At 44.3% G+C, this 20,465-nt stretch overlaps 1 protein-coding gene across 5 annotated transcripts in view; it reads left to right on the plus strand.

Annotated features, from left to right (window-relative positions):
- The window catches only part of SASH1 (SAM and SH3 domain containing 1), a 531,322-nt gene that overhangs the window by 326,023 nt on the left and 184,834 nt on the right, over positions 1-20,465 (plus strand). The window contains exon 1 of one of the 5 annotated variants that reach the window (XM_040698180.2): positions 14,320-14,474. The exons of the other annotated variants lie outside the window; for them this stretch is intronic. Coding sequence (XP_040554114.1) covers positions 14,430-14,474 — 45 coding nt within the window. The 5' untranslated portion in view covers positions 14,320-14,429. Of the gene's footprint in view, positions 1-14,319; positions 14,475-20,465 lie in introns of those variants that run through there. 5 annotated transcript variants of the gene reach the window in all.

Raw genomic sequence — 20,465 nt, forward strand, 5'->3', positions numbered from 1 at the left:
TGCACGTATTGATGTGTTCGAATGTCAGTTAAGAGAGTTGCTGTGTAGAAACCTTGATACTTTCCCTTCACTCAGCCTGTAGTAGTTATTCAGGGCTGCTTGATGACTGGTTGCAACTATATTAGTAAGTGAATTTTTCTCATCTGAATGGGGTTAGATGGGATGTGATCTGATGGGATTAGATCAAATTTGGTTTTTGATACCTCCGATGTGTTTGATTTTGGAAGTTCAAGTTCTGGGGCAGGCTCAGCACTGCTTGAGTGTTGCTGACCAGGGAGGTGCCAAAACCCAGGGGATAGGGTGTGCATTTTGTGCCTGGCTTCCAAAGCAGTAGGAACAAGTGGGAATGTCGGGAGGTCACCTGACTGGGACCTTGTAAGAAGGTTGTGGCACACACTGTTGCCCTTGACTCTGCTTTGGACCAGTGCCAGACTGGAATAAAACAAATCAGGGACGTGTTGCGTTGAGCACAGTGTTAAAATGCTGCTTGCACGCTCCTTGTTCCTACTGTGTTGGGTGGGTTTTTTTTTTAAGGGGGGGAGTTGGTCCATTTCTTCAGTTTCTTTGTTGTCTTCCTGAAATTATCCAGGGAGAAGTGAAAAGCTTTCGGCAATAAAATCAAGCCTTCTACGATGACAAAGGTGAAAAAAAAATTATGTCAGTTTCTCAAACTAAATGATGTTAGGTTTTTATGTAGTATATGGGGATTATTTCTTTTCATGTCTTTCATTTATTCTTTTATTTCTTAAACAATATCAGTATCCTAAGAGGTACAGAAGACTTATTACAGAAGTCAGAGATTTGGAAATTTGGGTATTCTGAGCCAAAATAACAGGAACCAGAAAGTCCCAAGCTGCAGGTTATTCCTGATATGGGTGAATGCACAGTGCACGCTCACTGATTTTGCAAAGATGCAGAGACATCAGGGGCGGCTTTCTACTGGAAACCAGACAGAATTAGCTGTCTTAGTGCTTGTCTGCAGGGAAAATTTGCCAGTGTAATTAAACTGCTCTAGTTAGACAGGTACAGCTCCTTGTACAGTCGCTGCTGGCAGGAAGAGTGCCCGGGCAGGGAGCTCATACCAGTGTAAGCATGGAAACGTGCTGCCGTTGAGCACGGTGAGGCCATTTGCCAGCTGCCGTGTGCCAGGTGTCTGCCAGCGGTGCTCAGAGTGAAAAAGATGTTTAGTTGCACCAGGGTCTTGGGCAGGGCACGTGTTCCCATTGAAACCTTGAAAGCAAACATTTTCAGTTATTTCCAATCATTTTCATATGTGTGTCAGTTTCATTTGCCTTTGAAAATCTCCTATCACAGCTTTCTCTCTCATCTCAGTCTGCTAAAAGGTGGTTTTAATTGTTGGTATTCAACAGGCTTCTGCTGTTTGATCTGTATAACCCAGTTCCTCCCTTTGCTCATCCTGTCTGTGGATGCATGTTCCTGTCTGAAGGAAAGACTAGAGAAGAGGTCCAGTGGCTGGCTGGGAACATGGGTGACCCACCTCCAAGTATTTGCTTCACTTCAAATTTCTGTATGCTCTTGGGCACGGCATTCCCTGCATGGCCTCCTTTGTGCCTGCAGCTGGGAGAAGCAGCACCCCATAAGTCAGGGAAAGGCTGTGAGCTGTGATAACTGCATCACTGAAGCAAAGTCACATAGGCTTTGCTGGGCGAGAGCTGGGTCAGCATCCTGGCTGTGCTGCGGTTCCCAATAGATGGGGGCTGGAAAGCTGTTCCCACCGGGCTGCCCTCCTGCAGCAAACCCAGCTTGCCTGTCCTATTCTTCCCCCACCGGGCCCTCTTCCAGAGCCTTAAATGCCCAAAGCAGGTGTGCTTTCATCCTAATGCACTGAAAAGCATCTTTCTGAAAAGGCATAAATCCCCTTGAAAACCTTTGTGACCTGTGGTTATTATAACCTGAACAGATTATTGGTTTTAAAGCTGGAAGGTTTCTGACGCTTCTCAGGTCGGTTGTGTTGTCTTATGAAGGTTGGGACAGAGAAAGGGGAACCTCATTCATACAGAAGTGTTCTAGAAAAGCTGACTTCTTAAAGTGCAAGGTATTGCCCTTCATTATGGGGCAGGCTCTGCTATTGCTGTCAGTGCTTGTTACAGCAAGTTCAAAAAACTGGCAGCTCTGGATGTTAATGTTGGATATAGAAAAGGGGGGGGTGGGCGGAAATCTGAGATAACACTGGGTTACCCTTTTTTCTTCGTCATCCACATGCAGCCTCCCACGCTTAGCCCAATCTGAACCGGAGCTGCTGCCTTGGTGAGTGGTTATTGCACAGTTCCTGAACTGCTGAGTATTTTGTTTGTTCACCAGCTTGCAGAATTTACTCGTCTTAAACCCATCTCTGTGCGGGGGAAAGCACATTTTCCATGTGGGAACTCTCTTACACAATTGTTAAAAGCATCTGTTTGAATCCTTCCATTCAATCTTTACCTCATTTGAAATGGGACAGTTCAGATTGTAAGCTTAGCGCAAGGGTATACAATGAGGGTAATCAAACCTCTTTCCATGGCTACAAATTTATGTCCTAAAGAACTGCAGAAAAGGCAACCAAATGCAACATTGAAAGTTAGATGGCAATTTATTTCTACAGTGTAATCCCACAGTCGTTTCACTGTCCTAAAACAGGCTCACAAGCGCGCTGTAGTGTTGCTTATGCTCTAGAAATAGAGATCCTCATGAATGCAAATGCGTGCTGATGTTGAACGTGCTAGCGCTTTTGTGTTCAGAATTGGTGTTTGCTTGTGTAACTGGAGGCTTGCCAAATAGATGACATAAAAATGAAGGGGTCGGCTAATATTTTACCTGTAGCTGACTACCTACCAGTTGCAGCATTTTTTTTCAGCACTAGTGTCTGGGCACTGGAGAGGTAAGCTGTAGTTTTGTAACAAGGACTGGGTGGTGCTGGCTGGCCTCCGGTCCTTGCCCAGGAGATGGAAAGGGAGAGCAGAGCCATGCTGTGTGGTTAGCAGCTCTGGCTCCAGTCCCTCTCCCTTCCCAGCCTGGGGGCTCCCCCTCCAGCTCAGTAACCACCTCTGGGTGCAGCTCAGCTGAAGTCACCCACTTTGGTGTGTTCTTGAGAGCTCTCTCTGGTTGAGTATTCCTTTTATTTTTACTCTGCAGAGATTTCTTTTTCCTTTTAGTTTTTTAAGCAGAAATTGTTCATTCTTCTTGTTTCTTTGCAAAGCAAAACAGCCTTCCATGTACCTGACCAGGTCTTCAGTGGTGCTGGTGGTGACAATTTCAGGCTGTCTCTCCGATCCAGTAGGCAAAACCTGTGCAAAACAGAGGCTCTTTTGCAGCTATAGCTACTGAGGGGGAAAGTGTGCAGTATTTTTAGTTCTTCATAGGCTTTTTCTGTGCATTTTCACAGATTGCAGAGCTCGCTTGCTTGGTCTCAGTGTTGGGCTCCAGTGCAGCAATGGGGACATTCTCTTCAAAACTTGTTTTGCTGAATTAAAAATAATAATAATTACGAAATAAAAGCTATTTCTACTGCCCTGACTGCTATAATGCTCTACAGCCCGCGGCACAGCGGGCAGGCGGGGCTGCCACCTAGCGGGCTCTTTGAGAATGAAAGGAATGGGGGAAAACCCTACAAAACGTCCCTTGGGGTCGGCCAGCAGCGCTTCGGGCTGTGACTGGGGATTTAGCGGTGAATGGTCCGGGAAGGGAAGGGTTTGGGGGACTCCACAACTGCAGGGATGTCCCAGGGTGAAAAGGGGGAATCGGCGTTGCCATGTGCTGTGGGTTGTCGAAAGAGGGAAAGCTCTGTCGGTGGCATACTGTGTCTGCTGAAGTCCATGCCAAGCAACTCTGCCTCCATAACCCAAGACAGACATAGGACAGCCTCACTTCAGCGGATCAGAGAAGAAAGGAGAGCATACTTTGCTTATGTACAAGATCAAAACTTGATGTAAAGGAAGGAGCTGATACTCTCTCCTGACCTGATAATTGTAATTCTACTTGAACCTTTTCTCCCTCAAAATAGAATGCTCCTGATAAAGGTGATAATGTGCTTTAAATAATTTATCCATTCAAATTGTTCTTTCCAGTTACCTGCCATATATTCTTTGAAATTGAATTATGCCTTTGTCTTTTTCTGAGGTCTTAACTTAAAAATACAGGTTTATTTACCACTTGCAGGCCATAAGATTGTTAGTATTTGTACTGTATTTTGGTATTAACCATTGCCATGTCAGTAGTCTCCTTACAACACAGAAGAGTTGTGTGCTTTCCTGTTGTGCCACACTACCTCACTGAAGTCAGTAGAGTGAAGCATATTGGAAGGGAGAGAAAATTTGGGGCTGCGTAGGATATGCTGCATAGAAACAGATGAGGAAAATGAACCCATTATGTTTTATGATAGAGACCTGTGAATATGAACAAAATGATAAAGGGTTCCTTTGGTGCTGTCACATCTCTGAGATCCTAAGCATTTAAAGCATGATTTTCTTTATTAAAACCAAGTTTCTCCTAAATAACACAATTCCAAGAGCTGAAGCTTAAAAAAGAAAGCTAATGAATATCTTACGTTATGAAAAACAATTAACTGACCATGTTGGGTTTTGGGTCGTTTTTGGGGGGTCATTTTTAGATATCAGAACATCTAAAGCACAGAGAGGGAGGTGACATGGGATAACTAGTATAGCTTCACCAAGGGCAAGTCCTGCCTGACCAACCTAGTGGTCTTCTGTGGTGGTGTAACTGCATCAGCAGACAAGGGAAGAGACACTGATGTCATCTCTCTGAACTTCAGTAAGGCCTTTGACACAGTCCTCCATAACATCCTTCTCTCAGGATGGAAAGGTGGATTTGATGGGTGGATTGTTTAGCAGACAAGAAATTAGTTGCAAGATATGGAGTACTGTGCCCAGATGCAGAGTCCTCAGTACGAGGGAGATGTGGACCTGTTGGAGCACATCCAGATGAGGGCCACAAAAATGATCCTAGGATGGAGCACCTCTCCTACGAGGACAGCCTGAGAGAGCTGGGACTGTTCAGTCTGGAGAAGGCCCCAGGAAGACCTGATAGCACCCTTTTGGTATCTGAAGGGGGCCATAGGAAAGAAGGGGTCTGTGGTGGTAGGACAATGGGAAATGGTTTCAAATTAAATGAGGGGAGATTTAGACTGGATAAAAGGAAAATGTTTTTTCCTGTAAGGGATAGTAAAGCACTGGCACAGCTTGCTCAGAGAGGTGGTGGATGCCCCATCCCTGGAGATGCTCAAGGTCAGGCTGGACTGGGCTCTGAGCAATCTGACCAAGCTGCAGGAGTCCCTGTTCACTGCAGGGGAGTTGGACTAGAAGACTTCTAAAGGTCCCTTCCAACTCAAACAATTCTGTGATTCTATGATCTATAAATAATTTCTATAGATAATCAGGAATGAGACAGACGTGTCTGTCCATACTGATAAATACTGTTCTATTAAAACCAGATCCCCGGAAAAGGAGTGGGAATACAACCACTGTAACTTTTGCTACAAATCAGGCTGGGAGCATGCTAACTTCTAGCCTTGGACATTTTGTTTCTATTAATTATCAAACCGTGACTTATTCATCATAGAGCACTGTCAAAGAGTTTGATGAATATCTTCCAGGTTGTTTATGAATTTTATGTAACTCTGGCTCACTTTCGACAATTAATCATATTGGTCTGTGCTGCAACCTAGCTTGTGTTACATGGGCTGCTGCATCAGGTTGTATACAAGCTGCCTACCATAGGTGCATGAGAAACTGAAGTTTAAGAAACTCTGTTTGCAAGTCTAAATGGGAGAGAAGAAAAGAGGGTAAACGTGTTGTTTACTGGGGTTCTTTATACTAGAACAAATGAACCTCTTTTTGTTTTCTGTCCATGTCTCTTGTTAACCGAATATTGCTTTGGCTTCCAGGAGTCAGGATAGTCATTCTAATAACTGGTAGCAGCCTCCTATTAATGGGTGAGAAAGTCATGTGGGAAGGCTATAACACAGCTGCTGTAATTTACAGATGCACTGTAAGGTTCAGTGGCAGATGACTTTTTCCTCTTTCTTTCTGTCTTCTTTGATAAATGAGTTGTTGATTTCTTAAAAATGGGTGTCAACCTTTCTTGCATTGCCTCCAGAAAATAGCAAACACTTAAATGTTCATGACCGGGCAGGCCTTAGTGAACAAAGCATCACTGGGTTTGTCTCCTAACTTCCAGCATGGGCAATTTCTGATAGTGTGCTATGTAAAGAATCAATGTAGGCACAAACCCGCAGTTGACATACATTGTACCAGCAACAGTGGCTGCTGGCATCACTCCCCCAGAGGTGGCTGCACTGTGTAATGGTTTCTTCTTCCCCCTCCACAGCAGACAGCACTCTGTGTACATTGTCTGCAATATAAGCACAGTCAATAACCTAAGCACACAAAACTTTGGTCAGATGAAAATAAGGCAGGTGGCAGACATCAGGTGTTTCCAAAAGGAGGCTGTTTTGTTTTGATTTGGTTTGATTTGGTTTTCAAGTAAGCTTAAAATTTGTATTCTCGTTCGGCCCAAGCTGGTGAGCTGTGTTGAGGAATAAATACTGAATTTTTGGGAAGTATTTAAAAAGGCATTTTTAAAATAGTGAAGGGTTTTTTGTTGCACTCTAATTCCATTCAAACCCTTGCTTTTACCCGTGTTAGTGTCCACAGAGTATATGTATGTGGATAGATGTCTTGAGTCTGATGGAGAGAAGCACCATCTGCTGCCTTTAACTCCCACCCCATCGAACCACAGATCGATCCACTGAAATGCCTTTGGTGTCTTCTGCTTGCAGTAGTTCTTAATGTTTCTCACATCTTCTGAAGGAGTTGATCTTGATGAACCGGCTTCAGCTCAGCAGTGAAAGGTCATCTGCTGCTGCAAAGTTTCATTCTTACCAGAGTTTTCTGCTACATGATCTATTAAAAACAACAACGATAACAAAACAAAACAAAAAACCTTGGAAATCTTTATTTTCACCACTCTATGTCAAGAAGCAACATTGGTCCCGCAGGGAGGATGAATAAGGAAAAAAAAAGCATAATTATAAAACTAAATGAAACCTTTCCCTGCTCCTCCTGCTGTACGTTCATTTTTGCAGAAATATCCAGGAATGTGACAAAGTTTTGATACTTGGAAATGTTGAAGACCTGTGTGCATTTTGCCAGAGAGTGGAGGCTGACCTCTGCTTCAGATTCCCAAACCTGCTGTGACCTTTACTTTCCTCACTATGTGTCCCAGCTCCTCTGAAGTCCCCATGTTCTTGCTGTGTTATCCATGAATGAAACAAGGACTCAAGAAAATGCAGTAAAAATTTAATGAAGTTTTTCCTAGACAGTCTTTGACCTGATCCTTGTAAATCTCAGTAGTATAACAATCAAGGACAGCTGATGAAATTTAAGGTTCTCTGACAACAGTGCCTAGATTTACTGATCTCTATATTGTTTGCATTTGGAATGACTGGTTGAGATGAGTTAAAAACCTTTATGCCTCATTTCCTCTTTATTTATCTGATCCTTCCTGTTGTATTTTCACGTACAGCTCTGTAATAAGCAGGAAAAATAATTCCTCTCACACTTCAGACTTTACAGTCAGAAATGTTACCATTTGATATAATAATTTGCAGCTATAAGATTGAATGCAGTATTAGAGAGTCAATCGTTTAGTGTTCAGAGCTGTAGGATTTTATGATGAAAACTCTCCCAAAGAGTTTTTTGGAGTGTCAAAAGGAGATCATTTGCACAGACAGCAGTGGGGTTGTGTAACAGAGTTGTATTTGATCACTTACCTTTGTCGCAGACAGTCCATACTAACTACTTGCAAGGATCTTTTACCATGGTATACGCTGAGCATATAGTAATCTTTAATATTCAAGGGCTAGAACCACTATTGCTGCTTATGCCTGTACTACACATCCAGCTCCTCTCTCTCTCATATTTTAACTTGATGAGCCTGATCCAAATTCCATTGGCATTAATGAAGAACATTCATTGACTTCAATAATCTCTGAATTGCATCTAGCACCAACCGCATTAGCATAATCAAGTGAGAGGCAATTGTTATGGATGCATTATTTAGCACTGATCGGGGAGGTACTGTGAGCTCCAGTGTCAGCCAGTGTTAGATGCTATTTTTATAAGGGTTTGATTTATTAAATTGCTATTGCATGCCATGAATCTTCTGGCTGTGCTTTCACTTCTTTGCATGCAGTATTCTGTATTTATGCTACAAGTTCCCTAAAGAATGCATTAGAAGGGTTCTGCCATTTTATATAATTTCCAAATCTGTAATCTTGTCTTCTGCAAAGCGACATTTCTTACAAACCAGTGTGCAGCAAGTGTCGGGATGTGCCTCACATTCCTGCCTGCATCCTGCACTGCTGCAGATAAGGCTTTGACCTGACAGCACCCACCGTGCGTGAAGCGGGAGAGGGAGGATGCCAAGTTTCTGGTGCTGTTAATTGCAGTTGGGCTCCTGGTACTCAGTGCTTTTCAGCTGATGGAGGCCATGAGAACAAAGAAGATCAAATTATCAATGATACATCCCAGAGTAACTTTGTCCAGCCCTGAACAGGAGGTGTGAGCAGCTGTCATAACACAGGCAGTGGCAAGGAGCAACCAGAATGCTGGCAGGCCTCACACCTATGGCAAAGGCCTCAGTCATTGCTTTCAGTAACAGTGTGGGGTGTTGCCCTGTCCATGAGAGGCTCCGGCCATGCCCAGGAAGTGAGTGTAGTTAGGAAAGGTTTGCCATGTGCAGTAGTCACCATCCCTGGAGATTTTCAAGAAAAGGACCAATGTGGCAGTGAGGGACGTGGTTAGTGGTATGGTGGTGATGGGTTAATGGTTGGACTAGGTGATCTTAGTGGTCTTTTCAGAACCTTTACAGTTCTGTGATTCTGTTTTCTTTTATAAATCAGTATGCAGCTTGACTAGTTCTAGAAATGTTTGCAGCAACAGCTGTCAGCAGTTTAAAAACCAGACTTGAGGTGAGCAATGTCAGCAGCCACAGTAGTGTTGAAACGGGAGACAGGAACACAGAATCTCATTCGCTGAATTCACTGTTAGGGAAGTCCAAAATGATTAACTGTCATATCAGCCAAAGCACAGACTTGTGGCAGCGGTTTGGATATCTTTACTTTAGATCCTAGCCTCCAGGTTGATGGACCTCTGTGCCAGCTCAAGTCAATCAAAGTTCATCTGCAACCTTATTTCATGTTGGAAAAGCCAAGTAAAAGAGAAGTAAAATCATATTCTGCCTTGTCAGGTGGGAATGAGGATGCTAGAGAATTAATTGCTTTCAGTTCTTGGGCTAAGAAACCTGTTCTTGTTGCATTTGGCACAGTGGCATCACAGTGGGCTGTCCTGGTCACTCAGGATAAGGGAAATCTGCTGTGGGACCCTGGCGAGCACAGGAGGCCCACAGCCACAGTGAGCTACTGGCCTTCTGTGGGTGAATGGGTGGCATTAGTGTAGCACTGCAGTGCTGAGGTCTGCTTCAGAGATAGGGCATTAAAAGTTCTCGATTCTTGGTGGAGTCAGGAGGGGGAACAGCAAAACTGCTACCTTGGACTTCCGGAGGGCAGACTTTGAATTGTTCAGGAGACTGGTAGGGAGAGTCCCCTGGGCCTCAGTCTTAGAGAGAAAGGGGTACAAGATGGTTGGTTGCTCTTCAAGAAGGAAGTCTTAAAGGCGCAGGAGCAGGCTGTCCCCCTGAGCCGCAAAATGAGCCAGTGCGAAAGAAGACCGGCATGGATGAATAGGGAACTATTCTTGAGGCTCCAGGAGAAAAAGAGAATCTACCTCCTGTGGAAGAAGGGACGGGCAACCCGGAAAGAATACAAAGAAGTTGTTAAGATGTGCAGGGAGAAAATCAGAAAGGCAAAAGCCCAGCTTGAACTCAACCTGGCTGCTGGGGTAAAAGGGAACAAGAAACTCTTTTACAAGTATATCAACACTAAGAGGAGGACCAGGGAGAATCTCCATTCTTTACTGGATGAGGCTGGGAATGTGACCACTGAGGATAAGGAAAAGGCAGACGTTCTGAATGCCTTCTTTACATCTGTCTTTAAAAGTCAGATCAGTTATCCTCAGGTTTCTCCACTCTCTGACCTGGCAGCCTTGGCTGGGGAGCAGTCTAAACCTCCCACGATTCAGGAGGAAACAGTCAGAGACCTGCTACTCCAACTAGACTGCCACAAGTCCATGGGACCGGATGAGATTCACCCGAGTGTGCTGAGGGAACTGACAGAGGTGATAGCCGAGCTGCTTTCCATCATCTATCAGCGCTCCTTATTGACAGGTGAGGTCCCAGAAGACTGGAGGCTTGCCAATGTGACTCCCATCTACAAGAAGGGCTGCAGGGAGGATCCGGGGAACTACAGGCCTGTTAGCCTGACCTCGGTGCTGGGGAAGACTATGGAACAGATTGTCTTGAGGGAGATCATGCAGCACGTGCGGGACAACTGGGGGATCAGGCCTAGCCATCATGGGTTCACGAAGGGCAGGTCCTGCTTGACCAACCTGATCTCCTTCTATGATCTAGTGACCCGTCTGGTGGATGAGGGAAAGGCTGTTGATGTAGTCTACCTAGATTTCAGCAAAGCCTTTGACACTGTCTCCCACAGTATGCTCCTGCAGAAGCTGGCAGTCTGTGGCTTGGACAGATACACTCTTGGCTGGGTAAGGAACTGGCTGGAGGGCCGGGCCCAGAGAGTGGTGGTGAATGGAGTTAAATCCAGCTGGCGACCGGTCACGAGTGGTGTTCCCCAGGGGTCGGTGCTGGGGCCTGTCCTCTTCAATATCTTTATTGATGACCTGGATGAGGGCATTGAGTAAGTTTGCAGATGACACCAAGCTGACTAGAAGTATTGATCTGCCTGAGGGTAGCGAGGCCCTACAGAGGGACCTGGATAGGCTGGATAGCTGGGCTGAAGCCAATGGGATGGGATTCAACAAGACCAAATGCCGGGTCCTGCACTTTGGCCACAATAACCCCAGGCAATGCTACAGGCTTGGGGCAGAGTGGCTGGAAGACTGTGTAGAGGAAATGGACCTGGGGGTGTTGATTGACGCTTGAATGAACATGAGCCAGCAGTGTGCCCAGGTGGCCAAGAAGGCCAATGGCATCCTGGCTTGTATCAGAAATAGTGTGGCCAGCAGGAACAGGGAAGTAATTGTCCCCCTGTACTCAGCACTGGTGAGGCCGCACCTCGAGTACTGTGTCCAGTTTTGGACCCCTCACTGTGAGAAAGACATCGAGGCCCTGGAGCGTGTCCAGAGGAGGGCAACAAAGCTGGTGAGGGGTCTGGAGCACAGGCCTGATGAGGAGCGGCTGAAGGAGCTGGGGTTGTTCCGTCTGGAGAAGAGGAGGCTCAGGGGAGACCTCTCTATAACTGCCTGAAGGGAGGTTGTAGTGAGCTGAGGGTCGGCCTCTTCTCTTGTGTGACTAGTGATAGGACTAGAGAGAAGGGCTTCAAGCTGCACCAGGGAAGGTTCAGGCTGGACATTAGGAAATACTACTTCTCTGAAAGAGTGGTCAGGCACTGGAATGGGCTGCCCAGAGAGGTGGTGGAGTCACTGACCCTGGTGGTGTTCAAAGAGCATTTGGATGTTGTGTTGAGGGACATGGTTTAGCGAGAACCATTGGTGAAGGGCGAATGGTTGGACTGGATGATCCTGTGGGTCTTTTCCAACCTTAGCGATTCTCTGATTCTATAATTAATTAAAAAAACAGAATGTGCTATCATCGTCGCAGGAACCAAGCTCAGAATCTTTCTCACAAATCAAGGCAGGTAAAGTATGCTGACGGGTTGAGGAATAGTATGTACAAGAAATTATTTACAAGCATGTGATTTAAACACGTAGCTATTTACATAGTACTGAAATTAAAAGGTAAAGGTTGAGGAGTTTCTGCCTGATACAGGCAAAGGCCTGGAGCTAAATGATGGACATGTGAAAATGTTGAAGCCATGTTTTCCGAGGGGATCAATATAAAAGAACTTCAGGAAGGGTACTTAAAGGTGATTTACTTTTCACCGTTTTCTGGCTTACTGCAGAAAAATGTAATTGAACTTCAACTGGTCTCTGAATTATTTGGCCTTCTCTTAAGGTAGCAGAGAGAGATCTTTGATAGATGTTTATTATGATCCTGATGGAAGATTTTGTGCTGTGCAGCATCAGAATCAAGGGAGGGGAGAGAGGGGGGGGAAGAAAAAGGCAGACTTTTTTTGAAGAGAGGTTTAGTGTGTGCCATTTCACCTCTGTGCTTTCCCTTGCCAGCTCTATCAGTAGAGCACAAGCTGCCATCACTCACCCCTGGCTCTTCTTTTTCAACCTTGCCTCCAAGGATAAACACAAAAGCCAGGAACTCCATAGTTTTGCATTTTTGCCATGATTTTCCTGGACGGTATTTCTAACTACCAAAACTCTCCGAGTTCTGAAAGAGCTGATAGAAGGCAAGGCAGATGTGACGAGACACTGCTTTCCTCTGGAACTTTGATTGAAAATTTCTGTGGAATCTGAATTCCATTACAGATTCAAATGCTCCTCAGTGTAGATGACTAAGTAAAATAAAGTAACGCCACTGTGGTAGAGGAATGGGCCTACGAAATTCTTGGGAGCTCAGAGCGAAGCTCAGCCATAGGACACGTTTCCATCCCGCTGGGCAAAATGTATGGCATTCAGAACAACAGACAGAGCAGTGGAGACATCCTGGTCGTAACTGGAAAGCCCAGAGGGTTCAGGATCCCTTTCAGCAGGACAAAGGTGTCTGTGTATCACCGGGAGAATTACAGTCATCTGCCAACTCGCAGGAGTCACGGAACAGAGCAGGAAAACCATACGTGCTGATAAGGAACAGTTTGCTAGCTTTTCCAAATCAAAGGGCTTGAAAAGCACTAAGAATAGATTTATTGCTGCACAACATCCTTTCTGGTTATTTATTTCTGGACAGATACAGGATGATCGGCATCCTGTTTTATTCCATTTTGTTTGCATGAGAACCCTGAAGCGATTAACCGGGAGTTAAGCGCTGATTAAAGCCGCGTTTAAACGTATCCCATTTTACTGGGGGGTGGCGCAGACTCGGGCAACCTGAAGTCAGATCAGTGGATGTTTTTGCCATCATTCTATAGATGTTGATCGGCGTGTTAAACGACGTCTCTGAGGCCACAGCGTGCGGGCGCTCCACCCCAGCTGGGGGTCCCGGTGAGGCTGTCCCGCCGGAGGGAGGCGGGGGGACGGGACGGGACGGAGCCGCCAGTGCCGCCCGCCCGCCGGCAGAGGGGGCCCGGGCTCCCCCCTCCCGCCGGAGAGAGACCTCAGCGCCTCGGAAAAGCCTTCCCTTAACAAAAGGAGAGAGCTGTGGACCTTCGTGAAGGTGTCATGGCCACGTAGAGGTCCGCGAGAGCATTTGTCGGGGTGGTACTGTCAGTCAGACTTGCCTTTGAGCCTTCGCAGTCTTCACCCTCGAAGGCAATTTGCTGAAAGCTTTCAAGTTAGGTAGATGAAATAAGTGATGATGTTTGCTCTCCCAGATAGCAAATATGCAACAGCATAATTGCTATTCCCACTCCCCCCACCTCCCCAGACTTTCCCCTTGCTGCAGAGAGCCGTACCTCAGCCCCTCACACAGGGGAAGGTTCCAACAGGAGGTCTGCATTATATACATCGGAAAGCAGCTGCAGCATTTGGATGGTCCCTGGGTCGCGTTATCCCCACTTCTCCAAAAGAAAAAGAGAAGAAAGCACTGTGAATTCTCGCGTGCTTTTTAGTTGTCTGTTTTTTGTTGTTTTGTTTTTAAATTGCTTTAAGTGGATTTAAATGAGTTTTCGTACCCTCTTTCTATCACGGTGGTTTTGGTATACTAATCAGTAAAGCACTGTGGCAGTGTAGATATTTTTGACACGTCGCTTAGGATGACCTCAGTGATACTTGTGTGCACAGCAAGCATCCATCTGCGCTTATGTTCCACACGTATAATGTAACCTCATACACCTCAGGGACTTGCACTTCAGAGACTTCCAAAGGCAAGACTCTGGCTGGAAGCTATCTTTCTTTTGGCTGCACATAGCACCCAGTAAAAGTCTGCATTTGGCACGTCATTTCTGAGGTGTGGCAGAGTTATAGATGGTAATGCGAGTTGAAGTTTCACAAATGAATATGTTGGAGACATGTATGAATTCTTGAGCTCCCTTATTATACATTGTGCAAGCATTCAGTTAGCTGAGGCATACTTCACTTTTGAATCATAAGGAAAATGCCACTGCCCAGCTTGCTCGCAAACCCGTCTGCTTAGCAGCTTCGTTGCATCAGCAAAAACAACAGTGTGTGTTTAGAGTGCTCCGTGGAGCACAATGTTTGCTTTTCTTCGCTCAGTAATTTAAATGATCGGAGCGATCCTCCTGAGAAGGAAGCAATAATTTCATTGTTATGGATCAATTTTCACGTGAAACTGAGTTTTGGAATAAGGTGATGGTGAGTAAGCCATGTGAGTGGGGAACGGGGGCTTATTTTTGTTCTGACTTGTATTCAGCAGTTTCTGCAAACTAAGATGGAAGAGGTTTTGGTGTTCCGATTGCGGGGCTACATGTTTCTCATTAAGGGGAAAACAGAACGTGCTGATTAAAGAAGGGGTGAGATAGAGGCAGGCACGCTCGCTGTCGTGTTCCATGAGAAACTGGAGTGTGAATTTGGTGTTAATATCGAGATACATGTCCGATTCACTGCCAGTTGCTACAACTTCTTCCGAAAGGGAAACGTGTCAGCTGATTGAATGGATGCATTTTGTTTGAGCAGCTGCTTTTAGCAGAAGACTGACTTAGCTTTTCAAATCATTTGTGGCATTGCTGCATAGAAGTTGTGTGGGTTTTTTCTTTAGAGAAAGAGGGAAAATGAAAATAAATGCTGATTTTACTTCCCACGAGACAAGAAGTTTTAGAATGATGATTAGTCGTTCTGGAACGACTCTCTGTATTAACTGTGTTCTGCGTGTTCCATAAGTAGCCATTTTCTTTTGTTTCTTTTTTTCTTTTCTTTTTCTTTTTCTTTCTTTTTTTTTTTTTTTTTCCATCACAATACAAATAATACTTAAATAATACTTTGGTTATCGAATTATTACTTTCATCTAAAGGGAGTAATGCTTTTTTTTTTTTTTTAATAATCAAAAATAGCATTAATCAAGTTCATAGTCTGTACCCATAGGCATAAAAAGCCCAGACAGATACTTGGTGCTTAAGTACGGGGAGGTAACTAGATGCATAGCTGCAGGTTAGGACAAGAAAACTTTATTGTGCCTTCTCTTGTTGCTGATGGTAATCAGGACATTCATATTAGCCAGGTGAAAAGAAGAAATCAGCTGGAGGTTTTTTAAAGTAATGTAAGGAACACATTTTTCTGAGGGAGAAAGGCAGCCTGATCTACTTGGTGAAGCATATAATCAGTGCGTCTGGCTTATCTCCTCAGGCTCTGCCACGGGCACACATACGTGAGCTTCAGGAAGCCACTGTACAGGCAGCGTGACTGCACTTCCTTACAAAGTGAATAGTACCTTATTCCTGCAGTTAGGTATCCTATCCACGGCTTTTTTTCCCATATTCTTAATATTTTTGTAATTCCTCTCTACTCAGCAAGGCACCTATGATTCTTACCCACTAGTCTATTTAGTCTTTGATGACAGCGCTCCAACCACCAGAGGCGCTTTCTTCCAGGGGCAGCATGGCTGTTTGGAGAGAGTGATTAATATAAAATGTGTTCCAATTTGAGAAGACTTAATCTGTGGTTTTTTTTGTTTGTTTTTTTTTGTTGTTGTTTTTGTTTTTTTTGTTTTTTGTTTTTTTTTTTTACTAAATTAAGCTTTTTGTCTAACTGCGGAAGATAAAGGGCTACATAAACAAGTTGTATTTTAGAAAAGTATAAGTGGTGCAAATCTTTGCCCATATTTTAGTTCATGTTTACAAGCTACGGAGTTCTTCATTTCACTGTCTTGTATACATGATTTGTTCAGAAGTCATCAGCTTCTGACAGCAGTTTTGCAAGTAAAAGTGAAATCCTCTTGAACCTGTAGGCCACAGTCCTGCAAACTAGTCGTGAACCAGGATTTTTGTTGGTAAAGACAACCACTGTGGTTGCCTGAACATACACACTGAGCACATTCCTATGTGGGGAAGTTGCCTTCTTTCCAGAGAAGCTGTGACTGCCCCATCCCTGGAGGCGTTCAAGGCCAGGTTGGATGGGACTGCGGGTGGCAGCCCTGCCCATGGGGTGGGGGGTTGAAAATAGTTGATCTTTGAGGTCCCTCCCAACCCAGGCCATTCTGTGATTCAGTTCATTACCTTCACAGAATTTTGGATGAGCTTTTGTCCATGGCAGCTTTGGAAATACTTCTCCTTAATGACTTGCTAACTGGTTGCAATATTTCTTAAAAGCTAAGAGAGCAGCTTAGTCTCTTCTGGCCTTGGAGTGACATTTTTCTGTCTGTCCCCCATATGAGGAGCTCTGCCTTTGTCTCTTGCCTGCCGTCTCCTCTTCTGTCAGCATTCGCTACCAGGAGCAGAGCCCAGTGCCAGGCATCAGTTTTACCAACTCTTCATGAAGAAGATACAATGAAAACTTTTGTCTGTTGGATTTCTAGTCTCTTGACATGACATGCTCAAGTAAACTTCCTGTAGCTCCTGCTTACACGAGTGCTGTGACTCCCAACAAGTGCTGGTGAATGTGGGAGGTCTCCAGAGCCCCTCTGCAAGATGTCTATCTGGTGGGCTTGCTGTCATGTCCACCCGCTGAAGCATTTCATCTGCTCTGCAGCTAGTCACCAACTTAACCTCCTAGTGAAGGGATGGTTCTTAATGTAAATGGAATTGTTGGGGTCTGAAGTTAGTGTTGATGTAGCAATACACTGAGAGGAGGGCTCTAAATGCTTGTTAGTTGTCAGGTCAGGGTTCAGCGGGTTTAGTTCCGTCTTACCATAGGAACAGGATGTATGCAGGTGCACGTTGTTGGCAAGCCCAGTGTCACTCTGCTAAGATTCTTGGGGATGTAGCTAAAAAGCTTGGCTCTGCAAAACTCTAGGTTAGCTACAGGGGTTGCCAGTTTCACCATACAATGGAAGGGAATCAGTCTTTCCTTAAAATGAAAAGTGCTAAAGCAAAAGTTAATCTAAAAAGTGCTTGAGATAACAAAAACAATAGTAGCTTTTAAATACGAATTTAAGATACACAGTAGGAATCGTGATTTGAAGAGAAAGTAGCCCTTCTTTTGAACTCAGTGGGCTTTCTGCCATCTCAGATGTGGTTGGTCTTCATCTTCTCCACATTCCAAGTTCTCAAAACGCTGATTGTAGTCAGTTTCTCTCGCCAAGCAGAGGTCCCCAGCATTTCTGAGAGGCCTGCTCTTGTCTACGTGCAATACTTCTACATCCAAAATGGTTTACCCATTGCTGACTGCGTGGAAAGTTCAAATCCACAAGCATGCAGGAACTGCTGATCCATTTGCATGTTATGCTGTGGGCCTACTGCATTTTATGTAGTTAGATGGTAGGCAGCAGAACATACTGAAATGCATTCTATTTGCAGTTATTATGAAAAATATCTTTTTTCCCCTTCCGCCTAACTCTCACTCCCATTTAACTATCTTGATTTGTATTTTGCATTTCTTTTTCATTCTGTCTGTCAAATTGAAACCATTGCTACTGCACACCTGCACTTGCTTTCTGTTAAGTTATCCAAATTCTGAAAATCCAAATCAAATATTTACAGGTAAGCTGCTCGTCTGGAATCTGGTAACTTCTCTAGAATCAGGTTGAAGGCTATCTGCTTCCCTAGAGAAAAGACACATATATCGATGTGTTTATGCTTTGTAATAATAATATTTGTCTAAATGAGAAAGTGTGAAGTCTTTTTCTTGTGCCATATGGCTTATGACTGTTTACAATCCAAACAATAACAGCTGCTGCTATGTAAGAGAAGTATTTTTTTCTGAGCTGGAGATGCACTGAGTGGTAAATGACAAAGTAGATGTCCACAGATGTATTCCAGATACTCCAATTTACCCCTCAACATTCTGTTTATCACACTTCTTGGAAACTGTTGGATCTGTTTCATTTTATTTCTTTTTAACATGCCTAGGTAGTGAGGAGAGCTTTGACAGCTTGATTTCAGTTTTTTTCATGTTTTATTTTTGTACTTTCATGTGCTTATAGAGAATCCATATTAGATGATCGCTATCCATACGGGAGAGAAGAAAGACATTCTAGTTGGTGCTCAGCAAAACGAAAATGTGAATCATACTCTTAATTCCCTTAAAGAAAATCAGTTAACTCTTCTAATCAATAGATGAGAAGTTTCTAGTTGGAAGAATAGGTAGTCTTTAGACCTTTAAAACATGGGTCACGTGATGCTGCTGGCATGCTTATTCTTTAATTCCACAGTACAAGGACACATGTACCTTTTGCATTTCCTTGCCAATACCAGCCGTTTGGGGCTCCTCTCAGTTGCTATTTGGAACCTCTTCTTTGGGTTTGTTTTTCTGCTGGGCATTTTGTGTTTTGATGAATTTCTGAGTTGTTGTATCAGGCTTTGTAATAGGTGATTTACCACTGTCAGTCATTCCTGTCAACAGCGTGAGAACAATTTCAGGATACTATGGGGTTGGTCTACATACCTTGTCCTTTAGCTACAGAGCTCTGATTGGAAATGGCATTTAAACCTTTGCCATTTCTATGCTTGTCAGCAAGTCTCTGGAGCCACGGTTCTCATCTATGTGCTCCAAGTTGTTCCTGTACCTGCCCTTTCCCAAAGGGTCAGACAATTGATACACCGTATTTATTATGACTTATCTTGTGAAAGCTTATTCCAGGGAGGATGAAATGTTCAGGGGGGATATTCCTCAGTCATATTCTTGCTGTTGCACAGCAATCTAACAATGCTCATTAGCAAAACAGAATTGTAGGTTTCCTGCAGTGGATGCTTTATCTCCCTTGAAGCTTTGCTGGTAAATAAAACCCACTGGACTTCATCCTACTCAGTAGTGCCTTGAAATGGGGGTGTGAATACAAGCATTCATGCTATCTAGCAGTGTTCAGTGTTACAGTGGAGCTTTCTCATTTAAATGCCTTAAAATTAAGCTAGATTAATTGCCTGACAGCATATAATGACTTCTGTCATTTCACATTGTGTTTTCTAAAATGTATCTGTAAGTACTCCTGCGTCACTGGGGATTTTTCATGTCAGGGCTACAGATACCATAGAAACAAAAGAACTGGAAGGAACCTTCTGGTGGTAGCTGTGCTGGCAGTCCCAAAACTGCTTCGATGGTTGCAAACAACCCTTTAATTTGGATGCCTTTCTGGTCATCTTACACAGAGATGTTTTTGACTTAAATAGTTTTCTTCCCTCTGCTTGGTGTGAGCAGCTCTCCATCTCAGGCTACAGTTCACCACATAGTAAAGTGAGCAGCTCATTTCCCCAGCGTGCGATGGATGCTCTGTTGCCATGATTGCACTGGCCCTTACAGTTGCTTTTCCATGGCTGTGCAGTGACCAGGGGGGTTTTGAGGAAGGAATCTCACTGCTGTCCCACAGAACTGAACGCCTGTGACTGCTGCAATGGGCTGTAGGGCACATCACATGTGCCAGCCAGGTCAGCATATAAATAAACTGGGGCTCCGGGTAAATGAAGGTCAAACCTCTTTATTGCAGAGCCCAAGCAATGATACTTCCAGTTAATGAAAAATCTCCTTTATAATCTGCAGGCTGTGATATGGCACCGGGTAGCTGTGATTCCATAATTCATGTGCTGAGTCAACTCCTTTCAATGCGAATGAAGGAGTTACTGGGGAACATGCTCCTCAGTGTGAATTTCATCTCATTTGCCAGAGATAGGTGGAATTACCAGAAATATTTGTATGGGAAACCATAAGCGCAGCCTTCATCTATGTCAGGGCTAAAGGAAAGAGCTTCTAACATATTCCTAACTGAAAAACTGTGATAGGTACTGTCTCCTGCCCCATTTCTGCTTCACTAGAATAGACAAATTGCTTTGGCTTTCTTGGATCAATGCAGCTCTGCCTGGGTTATACTTGGAGCTGCATGAAGAGAAATCGACGTGAAAAACTGACAACAAAAATGGCAGCTGGGAAAATTGGTCTGTATAAACTAAGCCTACGTTTTCTTGTGGCCTTTGCTTGCCAAAGCTATTCTATGAGCAGTAACAATGGATTGCATAAACAAATTTAAGGGATTGATGGAATTTGATTTCGTGCTTTGTTCTTTTTAGCTGTCCGCTATGTTAAGCAGAGAATCCATTTCAGTACCAACTATGCAAAGTTCTAGAAACAGCTGGGATTATTTACTGCAGGGCTGCTGCCTAGGGATAGCTGGGCTTGTTGGCAGCACTGTGTTAGAGCAATCAGTGTCAAGGAATCTCCTCGTGAATAAAATTGCTTTGCTGACCTGTGACATGATGTGGTGCC

This window comes from Gallus gallus, chromosome 3, assembly GCF_016699485.2.
Source record: "Gallus gallus isolate bGalGal1 chromosome 3, bGalGal1.mat.broiler.GRCg7b, whole genome shotgun sequence".
In the NCBI taxonomy this organism is placed as follows: domain Eukaryota; kingdom Metazoa; phylum Chordata; class Aves; order Galliformes; family Phasianidae; genus Gallus; species Gallus gallus.